The following is a 23,649-nucleotide window of genomic DNA, read 5'->3' as shown; positions in this document are numbered from 1 at the left end:
ACTACCCCAACCTATTAATTAAAAGCAGATACAAAGAGAAGAGCCTTAGCTGTGTGGGGCTTGGGTGGGCAGGCACGTAAATGTCTACCTTGTTCTCCCCCTTTGGCTGTGGATATCTGCAGATCTTTTGTTTTAATGTGCATAGATAGTCATTCCCAGGAGCGGAAAGTGCTGCTCAGAGGACCCAGTCCAGTGTATAAACAGAAGACAGTATGTTCCCACGTGCCGTCAGCATCTACACGTAACCTGGTAGGGACTCTGGACAGCAAACAGCTACGCAGAGTGAGATGCATGTGGGGTCGCAAATTCTGTTCATTTCTCAGTCTCATGTTTAGCACAGTCCCAGAGGCTTGACTGATGTGTGGATGGGGGTGGTGGATATTGTTTAAATTCCTTTTACCTTCAAGTTGCATTTTGGGCATTTTCATCAAACAAGTATGAAGTTAAAGCTGCAGATGAAAGCAGAGAATCCTGTGCCCATTGCCAACATGGGACTAAAGGTCACTATGTAACACCAAGAGAAGCAGTGGGAAGTCCTGTCTTCCCCTCCGGCAGCACTGTAAGGGAGTGACTTTTGTTACCTGTTGCCTGCTCTCTGTGTAGGAAACATAAGGGAGTAACTGTCCTCTCCAGTCCAATCTGAAGTTGCTTTTTCTGTGTGGTACCTTGCATATATCTACAAGAGGTATAGTAGGCATCAGCCAGCTGTTATGTTGTACATCTGTTCCTGTGATCTGGTCTCGGGGTAATTCTGCCTACAGATAAAAGGGAGGGGAAACTGCAGCTAGATCTGATAAAATGGATGTGCTAGCCCCCTTCCCAGATGCACCGGGTTGGCTGATGTCCCTGTAAATCCTTACTGGCCCCACAACATCCTGCTGTCCTGCACAAATGAGACCTAGATCATGCATGAAAAAATAGCCTCTCCTCCATTTCTTGTGTGTAAGCTCCTTGAACACGCACAGTTCTCGGTTTCCATGGTGACCAGGCATTGTAGTTACTTTTGCCAAATATGAACAACTCCCGGTTGCTGCAGTTTTTGCTCTGGGAGTTTACAGTTTTCTCCTGGGCCTGGGACTTTGCAGTACATGACCCGTGCAGATTCTGCCCAATCTTTAGCACTGTTTCACAGCCATGCTATCTATTTGCAGAATTGTATTGCCACCCATGAGTCCAATGGGATTGACATAATCACGGCACTAATTCTGAATGACATTAATCCGCTGGGCAAGAAGAGGATGGACCTGGTGCTGGAGCTGAAGGTGAGAGGCTTGTTCTAGTGAGGGGGGGAGATGGACCTCTTCGTCAGTAATGCATACTGAGATCATTTCCCAGGTGCCAAACCAAAGCTTGGTGTGCAAAGCAACAAAATGCATCGAGAGTGCGAGAAGATTATTGAAACTTCAAACCATGGACTGAAATTTAGTGATTATACTAGAGGACCTCATGGGATCCCCTGTGTCACACTGAGTGGAACCCCATTAAGGAATTGATAACGCATCGCTGCCGTGGTGCGTGGGAAAGACAGTGTAGCACTGTCAAGAAGAATAAGCAGCTTCTGCTTATTCTTTCTTTTGATAGTTCATGTATGTTCTTGCCCTCTAGTATGAGTTACTGGTACTAGCACCCTTTATATGAGCTCTGTGCCCCTTGTGGCATTACAGGGTGGTGTAGACACTGCTGGACTGTGTTTGGAGGCTCAGCTCTGTGGCCTGGGATTTGAGCGAAGGGAGGTCGACACTGCATGGCGTGCTCTGCCCCTTGGGAGTAGGAGAGGGTTTAGATGCTGAATGTAACTTTGCTTGTGGTCTGTCCCCTTAGAACAATGCCTCCAAGTTACTACTGGCGATCATGGAAAGCCGGCACGACAGTGAGAATGCGGAACGCATTCTCTATAACATGCGGCCCAAGGAGCTGGTGAGTTCTGCTAGCACTAGGAATCTGAGGTTCTAATATTGGCTTTTCTCTCGTTACATCTCCTCTCCCTCGTAAATACTCCAAGCTGCAAAGCTCAGGGTGTCCCAAATCTTGGGCTTTTCAGAACTTCCATGAACTTCCTTATGCTTCAAGCAGTTTTCTCTAGTAATGGATATACGGACTGGATTTATATGCTAGAAAAGGTGATCAGATATAAATACAACGGCATCCATCAATATGTATTCCTTTATCAGGTCAAATCTAGGTAGTGCTGTAGAAACTAATTTCTTAAATATATTCGGCAATACATTGGTGCCAAAGCACTGGCAGACGTTGCCCCCACACCTACATTGGCTCAAGCAAGTTAGTGCTAATACATCTTCATTCAACCGATATTTTAAAATCTCTTATCTCTTCTCCTTCTTTTTCAATGATTTTTTTCTTACCTTTTATGGTCTTATCTCCCAGTCTCTCCAGTTTTTATTTCCATCTATTTTCTGGATATTTTGTTCATTTTCTATATCCATTTCCCTGGGTCTTTGTATTTTGCTATCATGTATTTTTTTTCTATACTTTCTCTTCATTTTTCTCTACATTGTTAGCTTCAGGGTTGATAATCAAAAGATGTTTAAAATTGACTTTTAATGACATAAATCGAACCAGTTAAACATTTCTTTTCTCTTCTGCCCCTCGCCTCCAGCTTTGGCTAAAATCTGTCTGCACAAAATTGCTGCCTGCATAGATATAGCCAGACAGAAATGGTGCTTGGGAACATCTGGGGTGAGGTTTGCCAGTTTAGCTAGATAATGTGATATTCAGTGTTAACTGGCAACAGGCTGATGCAGTAGTCTGAGCGTTAAGAAACTGTGTGTTAGTTTTCAGCGCACAGTTTTAATGCTCAGATTAAAAATTTAACTCCTAATGCAGTAAGCTAATGCTAATCAAATGCAGAGGGAATTTTAAAAAGCACATTGCATGTAAAATGTGCGTTGGCACAGGCCAAACGCACATTTTAACTTGGGAAGGGGGAAGAACTGGGGATGAAAGAGACCATTTAGAGAAGTAAAAAAAAAAAGCAGGATAACGTTGGGTTTTTTTTTTGTTTTGGTTTTTTTCAGATTTTTTTTGTGGCCATACAGCAGTGCTGGAAACTTAACTCCATTTCTGACCCAGAAGTTTCTATTGTTAAGAAAACCTGGGTTAAGCCAGCACTCCTCGCTATATGGGAGAGTACAGCTTACTCCCCTCATTTGCCTTTAAAAACGCACATTTTGTGAGTGTAAAACTTCTTGCTGTATTGCCGGTAAGGTTTGCGTTCACAAAATGAGCATTTAAATGCAGATAAAGCTGTGCTTTGGGCAGAACGCACGTTTCCACTTCAGCCTGTAAGTTTGTCCATCCGAGTGTGGCTGCACCGATCCAGCTGCACAGGATGTAACTGTGTATTCAGTGCAGCTTTAACCTGTCAGCTGTGCTGCTCAGCTGATCTTTGAATATCTGTCCCTTTGCCTTTTTCTGTATAGAAACCGAGAAAACATTGACAAATAAGGACCACTTAGTCCCCACAGTCTGCCCAATTTGTCTTCCATTCCCTGTGGTCCATTCCTCTCCCCTCCGTCAAAGGTTCCCTTGTGGCTCTCCCAGGCTCCTTGCAGGGTCGGATTTAAAATTATGGTGCCCGTAGGCAGAGAACTCTGGGTAGGGGAATTTCCCCCTGGAAATCGAGGAACAGTGTAGGGGGGGGGTTCCTAGTTTTCGGGTGCGTTCAGAATTTGATGCCCAAGGCCTAAATCGAGCCCTTTCTGCCTGAATTCTGCCCTTATTTGGCTTCTGTCACCTTTGCTAGAAGTCTTAGTTTTATTCACGCACTTTCCTTTGCATTGCATTTTTTTTTCCTGTTGGTCTCATTCTCCCCTCTTCTATCCCTTGATCTCCTCTTCACCTGCTCTCTCACTCCCATGGCTTCTGTGCATTTGCTGTCATTGCTGGCAGTGCTCGGGATAGTATTCAGCTTTCTAGCTCAGGGCTCATGGGAGTGAGGGTACAGGGTGGAAAGATGCTCTCTGGCTTTGTGCCATAGCTTAAGGTTCATGAGCATGGTGGAATTGGGGGCAGGAGAGGGGGGGGGGGGGGCCCTGAGCTACAAGCTTGAGGATTTGATATGCGAGGATGGGAATAAGTGTGTCTCTCCCCTTTCCCAGGTGGAAGTGATCAAGAAGGCATATCTGCAGGGGGAGGTGGAGTTTGAGGATACGGAGAATGGGGAGGATCCTGCTGCGTCTCCGAGGAATGTGGGTCACAATATTTACATCTTGGCCCACCAGGTACTGTGCGCACTGCAGCATTCAAGTCGCATGCGAGACGCTGCCTGCAGCACTGCTGCATCATCAGGTGCAGTCCCTCCCTTCAAACCCCACGGTAGCCTCTGAGCCGTGGGTGTTTTTCAGGAAAGGACGGGTGGCTAAATAGGAAGGTGGGAGAAGCCATGGGCCGGTGCCTTACTCAGAAATGACATAGACGTATGGTTGAATTAACACAGGTGACCTAGTGTTGAAGTCTTGGTACTGCATAAGTCTTTCAGACGTTTACTAGGAGATAAGCTACTTCAAGTATTTTATTTTTTGCCTTCCTGTCTGTCAGCACTAGGAAGCCAGCAGAGAAATAGCTGACTGCTGAACATGCACTGTCTGCCTGGGGTTTCCGTGAAAAGGAGACAATTTATTTACATTTTTTCAATGTATAAGTTCACTTAGGAGCATAGTCAGTTTTGCTTGACGCTGCACTGCTAGTGTACTCACTCACGAGAGAAATGTAACAAATATGATACACTGGAAGGGCCCTTTACTTTTATTGAGGTGTTGGAATACAGGAGTCTTTGCAAATTTATCTGGGTTTTAGACCAAATGTTTGGAGATATTCCTGCTGAGCATTGCTGTGGCTATCCTGGCAGGCCTAGTTTTGGTACAAAGTAACTGGCTAAAGTTAAAAAAAAAAAAAAACAAAAAAAAAAAAAAAACCCCTACACATTGCCCAGCAACCCAAAATACAGAATAAATAACAGGATAAGAGTAAACAAATTAACACAACAAAATCAATAAATATAATTCTTTAAAGTAACAACATGCATTTATTTAATATAATGAAAAACTGTATAATATGAAATGCACTTATGCAAAATCATATTTGAAAAAAAACACAAATCTTAAGATTTCTGTTTAGATTTTTTTTGATTGGTTTTTGTCTTTGTTCTTCATGTTTTATATTGGTGTTTTATGAGGAGATGGGTTTGGGGGTGGGGGATTTATATATTGTATTCTTTGTATTTTTGGTTATGTTTTGTTTTAATTTGAAATATGTTGGTTTGTTTTATGTTTTATTTTTTACAAATGTGTTGATTATATTGTATTTCTGATTTTGTATAAGTGGGTTTCATATAATAGAATTTTTCTTCAATATATTGAAATGTTGAATGTTGTTATATTTATTGACTTTGTTGTAGTATTCAATTATTTGTTTACACTTACCCTGTTATTTATTCCATGTTTTAGGCCTGGTTTTAGACCATGCTAAAATGTGGCTTCAAAACCTAAAGTTCTGCAAACTCAGTACAAACGGTCTCTGGCCCTGTATGGATCAGCTGTCAGGCACTTTAACCCTAGAATTTCTTGTACATAAAATTGTGATTAAAAATTGCTATGAATGAAGTTTCAAAATTCTCCTCTTAAAAACCTCGAGACTTGTACCTGTTTTGTTTCTGGAACTGTCGTATACCTTGCTTTCTTCCTTCCTCCCCCCCCATCAGTTGGCACGTCACAACAAGGAGCTGCAGCATATGTTGAAACCCAGCGGGCAGATGGGTGACGGGGACGAGGCGCTGGAGTTCTATGCCAAGCACACAGCTCAGATAGAGGTACTGGAGCTGCGTGCGTCCGAGTGTATCCTCGTAAGCTCCTGCTAGTACAGAATGTCACCCAGGGTCAGGGCCATCTCTTCTGACCTCTTTCCTGTCTTTACCATAAGTCTGGCTCCAGAGGTTAGAGAGGGCTCCAGCTGCACAGTGCTGACAGTGAGCATGTTAGGCTGAAAGTGAGCCTTACAGGGCAGGAATAGTCTGATCTGGGAGACTTTGGGTAGAGGGGGCAGTGCTGTAGAACAGCTGCTGTACCTCTCCTTCACTTGTCAGCTTCCTGCTCCAGACAGAACGTGGCAAACTTATGTTTTTTCAGGGTTATTGTCTCTGTTACGTACCCATGCAAAAATCCTATAACATTCACCAGTGACCAATGGACTCTTCCTCTATGCCTAGATCGTCCGACTGGACCGTACAATGGAACAAATAGTTTTTCCTGTGCCCAGCATTTGTGAGTTCCTTACCAAAGAGTCAAAACTGAGGATATATTATTCCACAGAACGAGATGAGCAAGGCAGCAAAATCAATGACTTCTTCCTGAGATCTGAGGACCTCTTCAATGAGATGAACTGGCAGAAAAAGCTAAGAGGTGAGTGGCAAAGATGGGGCTGCCATTCCCATTGTTGGCGAGGGGACACTGGCATATATCTGCTGTAGCAAGCATGGTTCACAACGAGGAGGCGCGTTGAGCTGGTGTTGGGTGGGGGAAGGGGTGGGAAGGGAATGGAGGCTTTTGGAAACGAACATTCACAGTGCTGGTAAGGGCTGGGGGTGAAGATGTCACTGTTTTAATCAGGGGTGAAAATATTCTCGCCTGGAAGCTTATGGAAGTTCCTCTCTAGAACCCTAAAGTCCAGAACATCAGCTCTTCAGTCTCCTCTCTTCCTGTGCTATTTTTTTTTTATCCCTTTCTTACATGACTTTTACCACTTTCACTTAATATTTTACATACAGTTCTTACTCTATAATTTATTTCTAGCTTTTATATTCTGCTTTTCCAGCATACAACTCAGTGGAGCATGTTAAAAAAAATGTATATATATACAATGATAAAGCAATAAGAAATCCCTCAAAACAGAGATAAAACTGATACTAAACCATGCTACAAGATAAGTACAATTAATGAATGTGCTTTTGCTTAATCGGCTAACCAAATAGTCTGGTCTACTTTTCTTTGTTGTCTGCCCTATAACGTGGTACAGTTTCCTACAATGTGCTCCCATTTACTTTAAAATGCCCCAACCATATTAAAACACTCTATGCGTGGCTTGTGTTTTTATTAAAGTCAGTAATGCTTGTGCAGCTGCTGCAGAGAGCTGGAAGGACCTGCAGTATTTTACAGCCAGCATTAAAGGGCCCTCCACATGAGCCTGCCACCCCTGGCTGTGCAGCACAGCTCAGCCCATGGCACTTTGCTCTGTGGTGGCCATAAACGTGATGCTCCTAGCAGCCCTGAGAGTTGTTTGAAGGTAAGCCTGCTATTCACCCTGGGATGGGGAGGGGGGAAAGTGCGTTTGCATCTCATGTGAAGATGGCCATTTGGCAATGGGAACACATGTCCCCATGAAAGTAGTAGAATAAATCCGTAAATTAACTGCACCACTTTTTTCAGGTATAACCCACACAAAGCGTGCTACAACATTTGCAAAAATGACAACACGCGTCAAATATATTTTTCTGTGCACACATTGAATGTGATAGAACAGAATATGTGAATAGTTGAATTATGCTGTCAGGAATCCCTCTAAACTCATGCACTCCCACCCTTTCCCATGCCAGGAAGTGATCAACAGATGCTGTTTAAGTATTTTGCATAGAAGTGAGCAGGTTGTCATCCCATGCTTTGTATTATGCATTCACAGCTCCTGTTTCTCTCCCTCTTTCCCACAGCCCAGCCTGTGCTGTACTGGTGCTCCCGTAATATGTCCTTCTGGAGCAGTATCTCCTTTAACCTCGCCGTCCTCATGAACTTGCTGGTTGCATTCTTCTACCCCTTCAAAGGAGTCAGAGGAGGTATTTCACTCAGGCCTGAATTTATGCACAGGCCTATTATGCCTATGCCTAGGGTGGCAAAGATCCTGACTTTCTAAACTGGCCCTGTCTAGACCTCTGACCCTATTCCCCCCTCCACCTATCATGGACATCCAATCTCCAGTCACTGCTGAGGTTATGCTGTGAACAGAAGGCAGGGACTGAATCAGTCTGTCGTCCCCCTCCTCCTCCTCCTCCCCCCCCCCCCCATAGGCATTAAAGTGGCCCCAACCCCTGCGAGGCCTGTGAGCACAGGATGGGCTGGTTCGGTCCAAGCTCTTGCTATCTTCTGTTCGCAGTGCAGCCAGAGATCTGATGTTCATAGCAGAGGGAGGGGATTGGGGGTTGGGGATGGAAGAGACTGGAATCAGAAGTACGCTGGGGGAGGGAGAATGAACTTGGAAGTATTGGGGGAGGGGAAGACTGGAATTGTGAAGGCATGAGGGGCAGGGATGAATAGGGTTAATGGATTGGATCTGAAATCTAGGAGGGAGGGAGGTGGGACATTGGCAGTAACTTCTGATATCAAGAAAAAATCCTTCACAGATTGACTGCATCAGTGAGAGGCTCTGGCAAATCATAAATCTGATTCTTCCCAAAGCACTGAAATGTACATGTTTTGTTAATTCAGAAAGAGGCCTTCACTGTAGTGAAGGGACATTAATATCTAGGGGTCTGCGAAAATGAATTACTGAGCTGTGTGATTGCTAATTGTTCCGACTGGCCTGTTGGAGGTAGCTCACTACCATGCCAGCAATCCTTGATCCCTCTGAAGATGGGCTATCCAGGTTGTAGCTTCTGCTCTTGGACAGTTAATAAATAAGGTGTTACATTTTCAAGGATCTACAGGTGATTACTGGTAGATCTGGTTATTAAACAGCTGAGTCCCACTTTGCAGTAAAAAAGAGATATTTGTAACACCACACAAAAAAGGTGTTCTCCTGCGCATGGTTAAGTTAGGGAGTAAACTGCTTTTCAAGTATACGTACGTCATTTCCCATACCTCTCTTATCTGCAGAAGCAAACTGCTGCTACTAGCATCCTTATGTAAGTTTAAGCAAAGTTTCAAAGACTACCTGGATAATTCCTCTTTGAAAGTTGCTAAAACCAAAGCAAGCAGAAAAAGATCTGTGCAACTCGCTGTTAATTACTTGTCTCACACACTTTCACACTCACACCCATTCTCACACTCACAAACTCACTCACACACTCTTCATGTTAATGCATGGAAAGGAGAGAGTGCGCACCCAATTCACAGTCCTCATGGGCGTGTGCTGCCGTCCAGCTTGTATCAGGGGCTGCTTTGTTTCACCAGCACCACCACCACCTCTGGGAGCTTGGGTTATAGATCCTTGAAAATGTAACACCTTATTTATTAACTGTCCAAGAGCAGAAGCTACAACCTGGATAGCCCATCTTCAGAGGGATCAAGGATTGCTGGCATGGTAGTGAGCCCTCTCTGTGGCTAAAACTACGTCCAACAGGCCAGTCGGAACAATTAGCAATCACACAGCACAGTAATTCATTTTTGCAGACCCCTAGATATTAATGTCCCTTCACTACAGTGAAGGCCTCTTTCTGAATTAACAAAACATGTACATTTCAGTGCTTTGGGAAGAATCAGATTTATGATTTGCCAGTCAATCTGTGAAGGATTTTTTCTTTATCAGAAGTTACTGCCAATGTCCCACCTCCCTCCCTCCCTCCTAGATTTCAGATCCAATCCATTAGCCCCATTCATCCCTGCCCCTCATGCCTTCACAATTCCAGATGTATGAATATGCATTAGGTTTAACAAGATGTGGTGCTTTTCCTCAATTTTGGGGAAACAAATACGAAGACGAATAATTTACTTGATCTTATCTGTAAGAAATGTTTACTGCTCCAAAGTTTCATCAAAATTGAGATCATCTTCAGAATAACTGACAACAAATGATGTATTTATAGGGGTAGATGTTCAAAAGATCTAAGTGTCCAACTGAAAAAGTTGGATGCCTTGATCTGCCAAAGTGAAAACCTTAACCAGTACACTCCCCCTCCCCAGTGCCTAAAATCACAACGCCTATAAATTTTGGGGCCTAAACAAATGGATTGGCAGGTTGGCAAAGTTAGATTGAGGGAGAAAAATTAAACATGTAAACATCTAAAACTAGATACAGGGATACTTGGCCTCATCTAAGCACTCTGCTTGAGCCCTAGAGCAATGATCCCCCTCTGTCCCACCACCCAATATAATCTCCTCGTACAACCTATCTCCCCCACCCCCCCCCTCCGAGATCTCCTCTTACAGTTCTGTTGGGTCTTCCTTCATGGACAGGAAGGACAGGATCTCCTTCCTGCTGGCTCTGCGGACATCCCCTAGCAAGAGATGGCCTCATTCAGCATAGTGTCATTGGTGCCATCAGGAGGAGGATCACATCTGTCCTGCCAGTAAAGGAAGACCCTTCAGAATGGTAAACAGAGATTCTGGAGGGCTGGAAGGGAGTGATGAAGGACCTATGTCCTTTTTGATGGGATGGGGAAGGGGGCAGTTGGGGAAGACCACATGAGGACTTTTATTACACCAGGTGGTGGGAGGGATATGGTTTAGGCAGACCAAGTTTGGCTGCCTAGATTCAGGTGGATTTTCAGCAAAACCTAGGCATCTAGGTTTCTAGCTGAAATGGTTCTTGAATCCGGCCACCTAGATGATGTGTGCAGTACTGGCTGAAAATTGGCAACCTAGGCTTTTCCCCAGACTTCAGGGTTTTGCTGCTTGGGTGAGGAATGTAATAGAAAATGATCTAGCAGCCTTTGCAAGAATTGAACCTGTAGTGACTCCCGATTCTTTGCTCAGGTGTCTCTGGAGAGATCTTGTGTCATAGAGGAGAGTCCTAGGGTACATGGTCTATAAATGGGAAGGGATATGGAAGAAAATGGGAAACCGTGGAGGATGCCCACATGCTACTCCTTCTTAGAGTTGGATGTGACAGATTGCAGGCTGGCCATGCAGGGACATGAGCTAAATGGATACGAAAGACTTGAGTGCTGATAGCTGGTTTGCTTTTAGGTACCCTGGAGCCTCACCTTTCTGGCTTGCTGTGGACAGCTATGATGATTTCTTTGGCTATAGTGATAGCCCTTCCTAAGCCTCATGGTATTCGAGCTTTGATAGCTTCTACAATATTACGGCTAATATTTTCTGTTGGGCTCCAACCCACGCTCTTCCTCCTGGGTGCTTTTAACGTGAGTATGACGTGGGGTTTAGGGGTTTTCCCATCTGGCTGTAACGTCCAGTAAAGGGTAAAGGGAGAGTGGGTGAAGGGAGAGTGGGTGGTATCCTCATGCAGGATCCCTGATCTCGTCTTTCTGTAATTTGATATCAGTAGGACCCTGAAGACTTAAGGTAGAAAATGAAGGCCTGCCAGTGATGCATGTGCTGTGTATGGGATGCTGTCTATACTGAGGGTCACTGCATTGAAATTTTACCATTCTTTCTTTATTTTACCCAAAGATTGAATTAGTAAAGGTTTGAAGCTTGTGAGTAGCAGCTTCAGTTGGCAAGACTTCAGCCCTTGGCTTGGCGATTGGTGCTATTGTTCAAGCGTTTCAGCTCTTGTGTGTTACCATCAGGCTGCTTTTCCAAGAAAGCTGGACACCTAAAATTTGGCAAAACTTCAGTCGTACTTAAGTGCCTAAACCTGGGCCTGATATTTGTTTACCTAGGTTAGGCAGCTATTGCTGGAAATCAGCACTGAGTACCAAACTTATTGTTCCTGCCCTGGTCCTACCCAGGTGCTCAGCAAGGAGAAATCTTCATTTATGTAGATCTAGATGTTTAACTCCTGGGGTTAGATGCCTAGATCTTTTTAATATCGCCCCCCTCCCCCGTGTCCAATGTGCATGCAGTGTTTTGCTGTAAAGACCTCTTTGATGGGGGTGTTAACTCACACCGTTCTCCTGTCCCCTGTTTAACCTTTTTACTGCTCTTTGATTTGGCGTTCCTTTGGTGCCTGCCTTTCTGGGATCTCTGCCACTTTGTGACAGTAGTGTGTCCAAAAGAATCTGTCCAGGCTTTGTGCTGATGGGACTGGGCTTATGCCTGCCTGTCTGGGCCGTGTGCTGACCAGGATTCATCTTTCCTAATCTCAAAGCCCAAGGAAGACCAAACTTCATCACTCGAACTTGCCAAGGGTTGGAGAGATGCCAAAATGTCCCAGCTCCTCTCCGATATACTATCTGCCACAGTAGCTTTTATGTTTGAGCTGGGTGGGGGGTTTTTCTGCCTGCCCCTGGGCTCAGATTTCATTTCCTCTCTCCCAAATCCCTCTGCTTTTATAACCGTGGTAGGAGTGAGGAGCTTGGAAACCACAGACCAGTTAGTGTCACCTCGGCGCTGGGGAAAAATAATGGAGTAAAGGCTCGTGATTCTAGCGGGTTGCAGAATCCAAGGCAGCACATGGTTTCCAGTGGGAGATCACATCAGAAAAATCAGATCAGTTTCTTTGGTGGTGTAACCAGAGAATTAGGACATGATAATGCACTAGATGTAGTATTTTTGGTTATCGGTAAATCTTTTGATACCGCCTTGCATAGGACGCTCATAAATAAACTGAACAGTCTGAGTAGAGGTCCCAATATGGTTTACTGGTTTAGAAACTGCAGACAGTGGTGGTAAAATTGAGGCACCTGGCTTGGGCCAGGTCTGCTTAGTATTTTCACAAATAATTTTACAGAGGAAAAGGTCTTGTTGTAGATGACATTGTCACTTGCAAGTGTGCACAGCCCTGACAGAGTAAACGGACTGAAGTGATCTGAGAAAGCTCAAATGCTTCGCAGCTAAGATTTAATGCAAAAAAACTGCAGTCTTGCATTTGGGATGCAGAATTGCAAAAGCTGTACACAGTGTGTAGGGGTGTGTGATATTGATTTGTTTATAAAAAATTATAACATGCCCATTCACAGGAGCACTTGGGGTCACAGTATACAAAAGCATCATACCTAACGTAAGCAATAAATGTACGCTGACCCGGAGAGAGACCTCAGGTGACTGTATCTGAACTTGAGGTAACAAAATAGTATGATAAAGCAGTGGCCAAAGCAATGCTGGCGTGCATAGGGAGAGGCAAAACCAGTAGAAACCAAGAGGTGCTGATTCCGCTCTACAAAGTCATTGGTAAGACCTCATCTAGAGTATTGTCCAATATTGTCTAGAGGCTGTACCTCGAAAAGGATGCCCTATGAGATGAGACTTAAGGACCTAAATTTGTGTACATTGATATCCTCAAAGGCGTAAATACGGAAATAATCCATTTTCAGCAGAAAGTTCTAGAACAAGAGATTATGAGGTGAAGCTCAAAGAGGTGCAGACTCTGGAGCAACATTGGGAAATAATTTCTTCATGGCAAGGGTGGTGGACGCATGGCATAGCCTCCCAAGGAAATGGTAGAGACAAAAACAGTGTCAAAATTCAACAAGCGCAGAGAAGCCTTGGCCAAGAAGAAATGAAGGGAAAGTTGGAGATCAACTGGCATTGCAAAAGGAAGCAAATTGGGCCTTTACGTCCTTATCCTCCATCACAATTTGGATCTGCACTGTAAAACTGCTTCCTGCTTCTGACTTCAGGCTGTGTTGCTTGGGTATAAAATGCATTCCCTGTACGTTCCAGGATCAGTCCAGACAGTGGGTTATGTCCCCCTTCCAGCAGTTGGAGTCAGAGCAAAAACTGAGAGGGCGGTCCCTCATGACTGGTGCGCCCTCTGTAAACCTTCAGTATTTCTCTGACTCCAGCAGATTCGGGTTGCACCTTCGGTTCTCTCATTTCTTTTCTATGAGAATAGTCTTTGTTGATTTATTTCTCCTGTTTTCTTGTTAACACATTTTACTTGGATGGATCTTGTTTAAAAAAAAAAAAAAAAAAAAAAAAGAAAGAAAGAAAGGCAAAGGCTTTTCATTATAGCTTTGCTCTTCTTTCTATGGGCTGTCCTGCTGCAGGCTTGCAGGCAAAGCTTTCATTCAGTGCCAGACCTGTCATCTTTTTTATTTATTGCTGTATCATTTTGGGGGTAAGTTTGTTAATTTTCCTTCTACAGGGCTGTCATTTGCTGCCTTTAGGGGTGAAGCTGGTGGTCCAACCTCTCCCCCTTGATATCGATCCGCTGCCCGGAGATGTCGTTTCCTCAGGGCAGCCCCTAAGCTTCAGAGATGCGACATCCCTCTGGCTTGAAAAAAAAACGGAACGGGTCATCTAAGTTAGTCAGTCAGCGCAGGACTTTGATTTCGTCCCTGCTATCGAAGGTTTTCGGAGATCTGGGTTCCAAGCCCTTCTTTACTTGCCTCCATGCCGCGGCTGACGCGATGCAGCGCCTGGGGGGAGCCCGGATCGTGGCTCTCCCGGGAAGGCCTGTGTGCTCGGTGCCTCCCCAGTGGGGAGGGCACCTCGAGCTCTAGAGGGCGGTCTGTTTCGCGCGCAAATGCGCACCAGGCTCTGAGGAGGTCGGCCTCGTTCCCGTCCAATGCGGAAACGGTGGCCATCTTAGATCCACTACTTGCTGCTCCAGGGCTGCCTCCCGGGGATTCAGACCCAGACGGACTTCATTCTCCTCCGGTTCTCTTTCCGGCGCACCTCCCCAACACAGAGCCGCCCTCAAGAGGACCCTCCGTCTCCCCCCCCCCCCCCCCCCAAACCATCCCTCTCCTGGAGCCTTTTTCCACAGAATGTATTCTGCTGATGCATGGAGCTTATTTGGCAAAGTTCAGCCAGCACCAGGATGCAGTTTTGGCTCCCCTTCCTCCTAAAGTGGTCAGTCTGGGGGAATTCCCGGACGTGGCAGGGGGGCCTCGGGGATCGGTACCGTCACGGCCCTGTACAGCACCAGTATTTCTGGCCCTGCCATTCCAGTGGCCCTTTCGGGATCCTCTAGAATTCAGCCGGTTGCCCATCCAACTGGTCCTGACTTCCACCCCCAACGGACCCTGCAGTGGACCCTGATCTAGATGACCCGACGCCCTCTGCGCAAGTCGAAGGGGATGTTCCTCGGGTTCTAACCCTTTTCCAGAGCGATGAGATGGTTCCGCTTATCTCACATGTCCTGGCCGGATTAGATATTGAGGCCCCCCCAGGAGGCTCCTGCCGCCAGCACTGCACCGAAGAGAGGGGATCCCGTCCTACCAGGGCTCATGCCACCTTCGAAGACTTTCCTTTTCATCCTATGCTCCTCCAATTGCTGTCCAGGGGGTGGGAGACTCCGGAGGCCTCTCTGCGGGTTGGCAGAGTGAGGGACAGACTGTATTCATTCCCCGAGGAGTCCCTGGAACTACTTAAGGTACCGAAGGTGGATGCGTCGGTATCCGCAGTCACAGCTAGGACACCTATTCCTGTGACTGGAGGAGCAGCATCTGCCTTGGGAGTTCGGGCTGCTGTTTGTGCATGACTCCGGTGGGTCCAACAACTACTCGGGACTCAGGACCTGCCTCCAGGGGAGGCACAACAGGCGGAAAGGCTAGAAGCCGTCATAGCGTATGGCGCGGATGCGCTGTATGATCTTCTCCGGGTGCTGGCCAGATCTATGGTTTCAGTTGTCTCAGCTTGGCGCCTCCTCTGGCTCAGGACCTGGTCCGCGGATTCCTCCTCCTAGTCTCAACTCGGCTTCCTTCCCTTCAAGGGTAAGTTGTTGTTTAGAGAGGAAATGGAGCAACTTATTAAGTCGCTCGGGGAGCATAAGGTACTTAAGTTACCGGAAGATCGTCCTCGGAGATCCAGAATGTACAGCTCCACGCGGAACCGTTTCAGAGGACAACGGCGCTTCCACCAGGTGCGGCCAGTGTCCCACAGGCCTCCCTCGTCTAGATCACAGTCCTGGTCTCATTCCTTTCGGGGATGAAGATCAACCCGAGACACCCTTGCCCAAGGCACTGCCACTACATCTTCACAGTGAAACATTGCCGGCCCACTCTTCGATTCCCCAGATAGGAGGACGCCTGTCGCTTTTCTATGAGGAGTAGGTCACAATCACCTCAGACCAGGGCGTCCTGGATATTCTACAGCGTGGTTACGCTTTAGAATTTGCTCGACCTCTCAGAGATAGGTTTGTCTTTTCTCCGTGCAGAGTAAGAAAACAGGGCGCAGTACGTCAGACGTTAGACTGCCTCCTGGATCTGGGAGCCATTCTACTGGTGCCACTACCGGAACAAAGGCTCGGCCATTATTCCGTCTACTTTGTAGCCCCCAAGCAAGAAGGCTCCTTCCGGCCGATTCTGGATCTCAAGATGGTCAACAGGATGCTCAAGATACCACACTTCAGGGTGGAAACTCTGCGCTCAGGAATTGCTGCGGTGCACCGGGGAGAGTTCCTGGCGTCCTTGGACTTGATGGAGGCTTATCTTCAAATCCCCATCCTGAAGGAGCATCAGTGCCTCCTTCGCTTCAAGATTTTTGCAACCGCTCCTCACACCTTTACCAAGGTGATGGTAGTGGTGGCGGCAGCCCTGAGGAAGGAACGGATCCTGGTCCCTCGACTTTCTGGGAGCTCATTTCGACATCAAAGGTAGGCACAGGCTCTCTTCGTCTGGAGTGGGCCCAATCACTCCTTGCTCAGGTTCAGCGTTTCAGTACCTCCGACTTCCCACAGCCTGGGACTATCTCCAGTTGCTAGTTTCCATGGCCTCCACGACAGATGTTGTGCCTTGGGCCTTTACCCACATGCGTCCCTTACAAAGAGCATTACTCTCCCGTTGGAAGCCGGTATCTCAGGAATTTGAGGCTCCTCTGCTGATACCGCCCCTACCCAAGGACAGCCTGATCTGGTGGTTCGACCTGGATCATTTGCTTCGAGGAGTAGAGCTCGAGGTTCCACAATGGGTACTCATTACAACAGACGCCAGCCTTACCGGCTGGGGCCAGTATGCGGTCTGCACTCGACGCAGGGTCAATGGACACCAAAACAGGCAACTTGGCCAATCCACCGTCTAGAGACAAGAGCGGTCCGTCTTGCGCTGCAGCGTTTTCTGCCTCTAGCACAAGGCTGAGCAGTCCGGATCCTCTCCAACAATGCCACGACTGTGGCGTACATCAATTGTCAGGGGGGAACAAGAAGTCTCCATATGACTCGGGAGACAAGCTGATGCCGTGGGCGGAACTTCACCTGTCTCATCTGGCGGCGGCTCACATTGCAGGGGTGGACAATGTTCACGCGGCTTTTTTAAGTCGCCAGCGCTTAGATCCCGGAGAATAAGAACTGTCCCAGGAGGCAGTGGCACTACTCGTCATGCGATGGGGGACTCACCATCTGGATCTGATGGCCACACAAAGGAACGCAAAGGCTCCGTGCTTTTTGGCCATAGAAGGGAACACGGAGCAGAAGGCATTGATGCCCTAGCCCTCCCTTGGCTGAGGAACATCCTACGTTCTGTGTTCCCGTCTTGATCCCTGTGGGAAGAGTGCTTCAAAGAATAGATGGTCACCAGGGGCCCGTGATCCTCGTGGCTCCGGAGTGGCCTCGTCTGCCGTGGTTCGCAGACTTAGTCAACCTAGAGGTGGATGGCCCGCTGCGCCTGAGGCATCTGTCGAATCTCCTACGGCAGGGACCAGTATTTTTTGACCAGGTAGATCGCTTCTGTCTAACGGCCTGGCTTTTGGAACGGCGCCAGCTGAGGAGACGAGAGGGTATCCAGCAGTGGTTATCTCCACTTTTCTCAAGGCTAGGAAGCCTTCCACCTCCAGGTCCTATGTCCGAGCTTGGAAAGTTTTGGAGGCTTGCTGCCAGTCCTCACGTCTCTCTCCGCAGCGTGCGACCATAGCCCAGATCTTGTCATTCTTACAGCTAGGGCTGGAGAGGGGATTAGCCTACAATTTTCTCCGAGTTCAGGTGGCAGACTTAGGTGTTCTAGTTCATCATCGGGATGCCCTCCTCTTGCGACACACCTGGACGTGGTCCGGTTATTGAAGGGAGTAAAGCATGTGAAACACCGATTCGCAATTTATGCCCCTCGAGGTGTTTTGATTTTGATCCTTTGTATTCTTGGCTGGCCGCCCTTTGAACCGCTGTAGAGCGCTACCCTCAAGGACCTGACTCTTAAGACAGTTTCCTTGGTTGCCATCTGTTCCGCTCGCAGAATCTCGGAGCTGCAGGCCTTGTCGTGTAGAGAGCCTTATCTCCGCTTTACGGGTCCCGGAGTATCCACGGGTATCGTACCATCTTTCCTTCCAAAGGTGGTCTCGTCTTTTCAACTGAATCAGTTGGTGGAACTGCCATCATTCCAGGATGAGGATTCCAAGGAGCTCAGGCGCCTAGATGTCAAGCGAGTTCTCCTTCGATTTCTGGAGGTTACTAACAACTTCCGCTTATCAGATCATCTTTTTGTATACTGGAGTGGTCCCAAGAAGGGGAACTAGGCTTCAAAGACCACCGTTACTCGATGGATGAAGGACGCAATCTCTACCGCGTACATTGGCGTGGGGCATTAGCCCCCAGACGGTATTAAAGCTCATTCTCCAAGCTCAAGCAGGTTCCTGGGCAGAAAGCCGAGCTGTCTCTCCGCAGGAATTTTGCCGAGCAGCCACTTGGAAGTCTTTGCACACTTTTGCGCATTACTACCGCTTGTATCTGAAATCAATGACCTCTGGTTCTTTTGGGGCTCAGGTCATTCGAGCTGGGATATCAGTGGCCCACCCTATTTAAGGGAAGCTTTGGTACATCCCACGGTCTGGACTGATCCTGGTACGTACAGGGAAAAGAAAATTATTTCCTTACCTGCTAATTTTCGTTCCTGTAGTACCATGGGATCAGTCCAGACACCCACCCTAAGGATTTGGGGGTTTTTTTCTTTGGATTAATCCTTCAGCTCGACTGTGTAATCATTTCAGGACCTGTTTGGGACTGATTGAGGGTTCACATTGCAAGTTTGCCTATTCAGATTTACAGTTTGATGTTCCATTTAGTTGATATTCATTTTTGTATTGATCCATCCAAGGGGTTTTTCTTTGTTGCTTGGATATTCTTAATACTGAAGGTTTACAGAGGGCGCACCAGTCATGAGGGACTGCCCTCTCAGTTTTTGCTCTGACTCCATCTGCTGGAAGGGGGACATAACCCACGGTCTGGACTGATCCAGGGTACTACAGGAACGAAAATTAGCAGGTAAGGAAATAATTTTCTTTTCTTTACTTTTCCTTCCAAATCTCTGTGCCACGCTATGGACATTGGTGCTGATCCAATGCAGTGATACTGAGATCCAGAGAAGCTCCAGAACTCTGGGCAGAGCTGGAAGTCACATCAGAGGAGCCCTGGGAACTTTGCATGTTTGTGCCATGTATTGTAAGCACTTTTCTCTCTGGTCTTTAGGTCTGCAATAAAATAATTTTCCTGATGAGCTTCCTGGGGAATCGTGGTACCTTCACCAGAGGATACAGAACAATGATTCTGGATGTGGAATTCCTCTACCATCTCTTATACCTGCTAATCTGTGCCATGGGGGTCTTTGTGCATGAATTCTTTTACAGCTTATTGGTAGGTAGACCATTCTAAATTCCTGACAGTCTTGGAGGTGGCGGAGGTGCTTGGCTGTCGTGCCTGGCCTAAAGTGTGTTTAAGACTTTACATTTGCAGGTTAATTTAATTTTTTTTTCACCGGTATGTATCTGATCTTTGTTGTGTGCCAGACGAAGAAGATGAACTTTTGAAACTGAGTCCTGATTGGGAGCCGTTGTGTCTTGCAGCTTTTTGACTTGGTGTACCGGGAAGAGACCCTCTTGAATGTCATTAAAAGCGTCACGCGCAATGGCCGCTCCATCATCCTGACAGCCGTACTGGCCCTCATCCTGGTGTACCTCTTCTCCATTGTGGGATACCTTTTCTTCAAGGACGATTTCATCCTCGAGGTGGACAAGTTGTCCAATGACACTGCCTTCCCAGGTGGGTGGTGTAGAACTTGCAGGGTGGGGGTGAGAAGTGGCAGCTTCGTTTTGGATAAGGGAAATTGGATCTGAAAGGCTTTGGGGGCTTCACACCCTCTTGTGATGCCATCCATGTACACATCATTGTGCTGGAGAGTTTAGTGTGTGTGTGTCTGTCCATCTTGTTGTCAGATGTACTGACATGTAGAGATGGGGAAAGTGACTTGGCCGAGGCCCACGACCAGAAACAAAGCAGAGAAGATGCCTGGAGCACTGACTGCGCTGTTTGCTCTGTGTATTCCTCAGAGTCAGGCGGTTGCAGCTATACCGGTAGAAGTCGTGTCGCTGGGCGCAGTGGCCTCATTTGCTATGGTTCTGGCACTGCCAGGGTTTGCTGCTTCCTGTATTTCTGTTTGCACCTGTGAAACGCATGACTCCATGTTTACAGAGCTTTTTCTCTTCTGCAGAAGTGGGCGGGAGCATGGCAGAGGAGCTGCTTTATTCTGAGGTTTGCACGGCAGGGATTGAGGGAAATTGCACTTCAGCAGGGCCTCCTGGAGCAGGTGAGACCTTGTACCCCTGCCCCCCAGTTCACATTCTTAGCCGTTTGCGCATTTTGAGTGCTCTGGACAGAAGTTTATGGAATGAATGAGGCATTCAGGGCTCCCCACGCTCACCGGTTTTTTGTTTGGGGAAAAGTTGGTGGTGAGGGGGTGACATCACTCTACCCCCTGTGCTTGACATAAAAAGTGGTTAAATTAGCCAAAGAGTGAAACTTAGGAGCAGTAGTGCCAGTTGTCAAGGCTTTTAACACTATTTACTGTCCATTCACAAATCTTTCATATATTTTCAGAATCTTAACAAAATGCTAGCGTAGAGTATATCCCGCATTTACTTACCTCCATACTGGGATTGGAAATGGCTGGGCGTTCAGGCTTTTAAGGAGTTTCCTTGGGAAATTTAAACATCAATAGGAGAACAGATTTTTAGGTGGATGTGATTGTCCAGGAAGGGAGGCTAAGAGAATAGCACATTAAAAAAATATATATATATTTTGGTCCATGTTTCATATTTGGTGGGAGTGTCCTACGGTATCTAGGTTCTGGGATGAAATATTGGGATTTATTAAGCTGTTAACACAACAGTCCGTCCCTAAGGATCCTAAATATCTATTACTTACTATACCAATACCTAATATTCCTGGTATGATCCAGGAGTTGATAGCACAGATTGTGTTACCAGCAAGAATATCAGTAGCTGATAACTGGAAGCAAACTTCATGTCCGTCCATAGATGTGGTGTGTAAAAGGTTATATAATATGTTTCCTAAACTATTTAACATTGGTTCGTCAAGATAGGCTTGCGATTTTCAATAAGAAGTGGATTTTTCTATATCAAGTGGCTGGAAGCACGATTTTAATAAGCATTATAGATAGTGTACTTGAAGGCTTATTGTCTAGGCAGATTGTCTCTGTTTTTAGTTGTATCTTGTATAGGGAATATTAAGATTGGATTATTGTTGGGCGGGAAGGGATTAAATAATGGAAAATGTACCATGTGTTCTAATGTGAGTTTGTACATTTTGTTAGTAAATTATGTTCATGTATTGAGGTTATGGTCAATAAATAGTCAATTACCAAAAAAAAAAAAATATATATCTATCTTGGATAGCATCCTGGGGACTGGGGATACAAATAGCAAAAAAACAAAGCAAGAATCATACATTGCCATGTTTCCTGCCGTGGTCCTCCTCTTTACTAAATACATTTCATAGCTTGTTTAATTCTTTTTGGACTGTTGAGACTGTCCAATTTAATTAAAAGTGCTCCTGGTGCACTGAAAGCCAAGAAATGATCCCTGTGTGTTTGGGGGAGGGGGTTATGAGAGTGGAGAGGTGCCGTCACTGTACTATGTTTGGAGTGAGCAGGAGCTTTCTGCCGGAAGTACCTGTAGTCACGTCTGGTCTGGCATTAAAGGGGACATTAACATTGATAGAGAGCTAAGAATCAGATACAAACAGCTTGGTCCGGTGTTCGGTGGTGCTGTGCACTGTCGTCATGCGGAAGCTTCCCAGTTTGATCTGAGTAGGGTCGACCGCTCTCTAGGTCAGCTGGGGATGCTGCAGAGGTAGTGTTCACAGCCCCTGGGCGTCATGGTTATTGCTCAAGGGAGGCGCATGTGGGCCAGACTCAGGGTCCATAATTGCGGGGTTTCAGAAGGAGTGCTAAGCCATCACTGCAGTGACCAGACTAGACATGTTGAAAGTGTGGGGAAAAATATCCCAAAGTAGCTGTGAATTTGAAGGTTCATGGCCTCTAATCCAGTCCTGGTTCCAATTGAGCAGGAGGAAACTGGAGGATCCAAAAAAAAGAATCATATGAACGTAACATACACCTGGAAGGTAATAGAACATCTGTTTTCTCTCCTGGATTAGTTCTAATCAGTTAAATTGAAGGGCTAGGTGGGAAACATTTCATGCCTTACCTGGCTATGCATTGGATAGTTTTCTTTACATAGCTTTAAATATAACATTGTAATGCTGTCAGCAGTGAGTCAAGAAGTGGAGAGTGTTCTCCCAAATGAGGTGGGGGTTGAGGCTGCAGTGAATAAGTAGGACACTGAGGCCGTGTTTTTCTTTGCTGTGGGGACAGAGCTGGTGTCCGAGGAGGAGAAGGAGCATACCTGCGAGACACTGCTGATGTGCATCGTCACAGTGCTGAGTCATGGCCTGCGGAGCGGGGGTGGTGTGGGAGATGTGCTCAGGAAACCATCCAAGGAGGTGAGAGGAGCATGTAAATATCCCAGTGCATCATTACATCTCTTACATTTCAGCAAACAAACCCAACTTAGAAGTGCATTTTTAGCCACACTTGTGGTATGGTCTCCAGGCCTCTGGTTGGCTTTGACCTACGAGGCCAATACGTTCTGGGATTTGAGTTCTAATTCTGACTGTTCCTCGGTATACCCAACTGTAACTGAGTAATATTACACTCTTTTCCTCTGGAAGTTGTCGTGAAGCCCAGGAAAAAGAAATGGATGTCCATTCATACACCCCAGGTGTTACTGCCTGAATGTTTTTAAAATGCCGGGTTAGCCAAATGCACTGAGATCCTGTTTGGATAACACGTGCATCCCTCAAAGCAGTTGTTATAATAGAAAAATACAACTTTCTCTAGCGCGCCTGAGGAGTGGCTGTGCCTCCAACCCCCATCCATGCCCCCCTGCTTGTCATGAGTGCCTTTTGAACAGGAATAAGCACCCCGATGGGGGCGCCTTGAATGCTCTTTGTGTGTACAAAGCCAGTCTGGATGTCTGAAGAGCACGTGAAGCTGAATGTCATATGTTCTCTTCCCTGCAGGAGCCTCTCTTTGCTGCAAGAGTGATCTATGATCTGCTCTTCTTCTTTATGGTAATAATCATTGTCCTTAATTTGATATTTGGCGTCATCATTGACACTTTTGCTGACTTAAGGAGTGAGAAGCAAAAGAAGGAAGAGATTCTGAAGACCACCTGCTTTATCTGTGGTGAGTTGCTCGGGATGGGCGATGGGGCACTGTCGTGGTTGAGGGCTCGGGAGGCCTTGCAGCTCACGGGTAATGCGGCGCGCTGCCGTGTGCTTCCCATTCTGTCTCCCCTCCAGGGCTGGAAAGAGACAAGTTTGACAACAAGACTGTGACGTTTGAGGAGCACATTAAGGAGGAGCACAACATGTGGCACTACCTGTGCTTCATTGTGCTGGTGAAGGTCAAAGACTCCACCGAGTACACGGGACCAGAAAGCTACGTGGCAGAGATGATAAAGGCAGGTACACAGCTTTTCCTGTACATGTGCCATGTTTTGCCTTTTCCTTTGCTTATATCAGGCTGGCCCTTCACACTTTTTTTTTAACCCTGGTTAAGATGACTTAAATTGTCGCTCT

The 23,649-nt window shown here is 46.5% G+C and overlaps 1 protein-coding gene across 5 annotated transcripts in view; it reads left to right on the top strand.

Moving 5' to 3' along the window:
• The window catches only part of ITPR1 (inositol 1,4,5-trisphosphate receptor type 1), a 450,198-nt gene that overhangs the window by 398,684 nt on the left and 27,865 nt on the right, over nucleotides 1-23,649 (top strand). For 4 of the 5 annotated variants that reach the window (XM_029601463.1, XM_029601465.1, XM_029601462.1 and 1 more), the window contains 13 exons: nucleotides 1,152-1,262; nucleotides 1,822-1,917; nucleotides 4,119-4,241; nucleotides 5,720-5,827; nucleotides 6,224-6,416; nucleotides 7,718-7,840; nucleotides 10,908-11,083; nucleotides 19,180-19,344; nucleotides 19,554-19,749; nucleotides 20,198-20,293; nucleotides 22,382-22,509; nucleotides 23,089-23,254; nucleotides 23,371-23,531. In XM_029601463.1, coding sequence (XP_029457323.1) covers nucleotides 1,152-1,262; nucleotides 1,822-1,917; nucleotides 4,119-4,241; nucleotides 5,720-5,827; nucleotides 6,224-6,416; nucleotides 7,718-7,840; nucleotides 10,908-11,083; nucleotides 19,180-19,344; nucleotides 19,554-19,749; nucleotides 20,198-20,293; nucleotides 22,382-22,509; nucleotides 23,089-23,254; nucleotides 23,371-23,531 — 1,842 coding nt within the window. Of the gene's footprint in view, nucleotides 1-1,151; nucleotides 1,263-1,821; nucleotides 1,918-4,118; nucleotides 4,242-5,719; nucleotides 5,828-6,223; nucleotides 6,417-7,717; nucleotides 7,841-10,907; nucleotides 11,084-19,179; nucleotides 19,345-19,553; nucleotides 19,750-20,197; nucleotides 20,294-22,381; nucleotides 22,510-23,088; nucleotides 23,255-23,370; nucleotides 23,536-23,649 lie in introns of all 5 variants that reach the window. The other variant, XR_003856666.1, reaches the window with a different exon arrangement.

The sequence above is a fragment of the Rhinatrema bivittatum genome, chromosome 4, assembly GCF_901001135.1.
Source record: "Rhinatrema bivittatum chromosome 4, aRhiBiv1.1, whole genome shotgun sequence".
Lineage (NCBI taxonomy): Eukaryota > Metazoa > Chordata > Amphibia > Gymnophiona > Rhinatrematidae > Rhinatrema > Rhinatrema bivittatum.
Note: the sequence above shows the minus strand (reverse complement) of the source record. Positions and strands in the feature narration are given on the sequence as shown.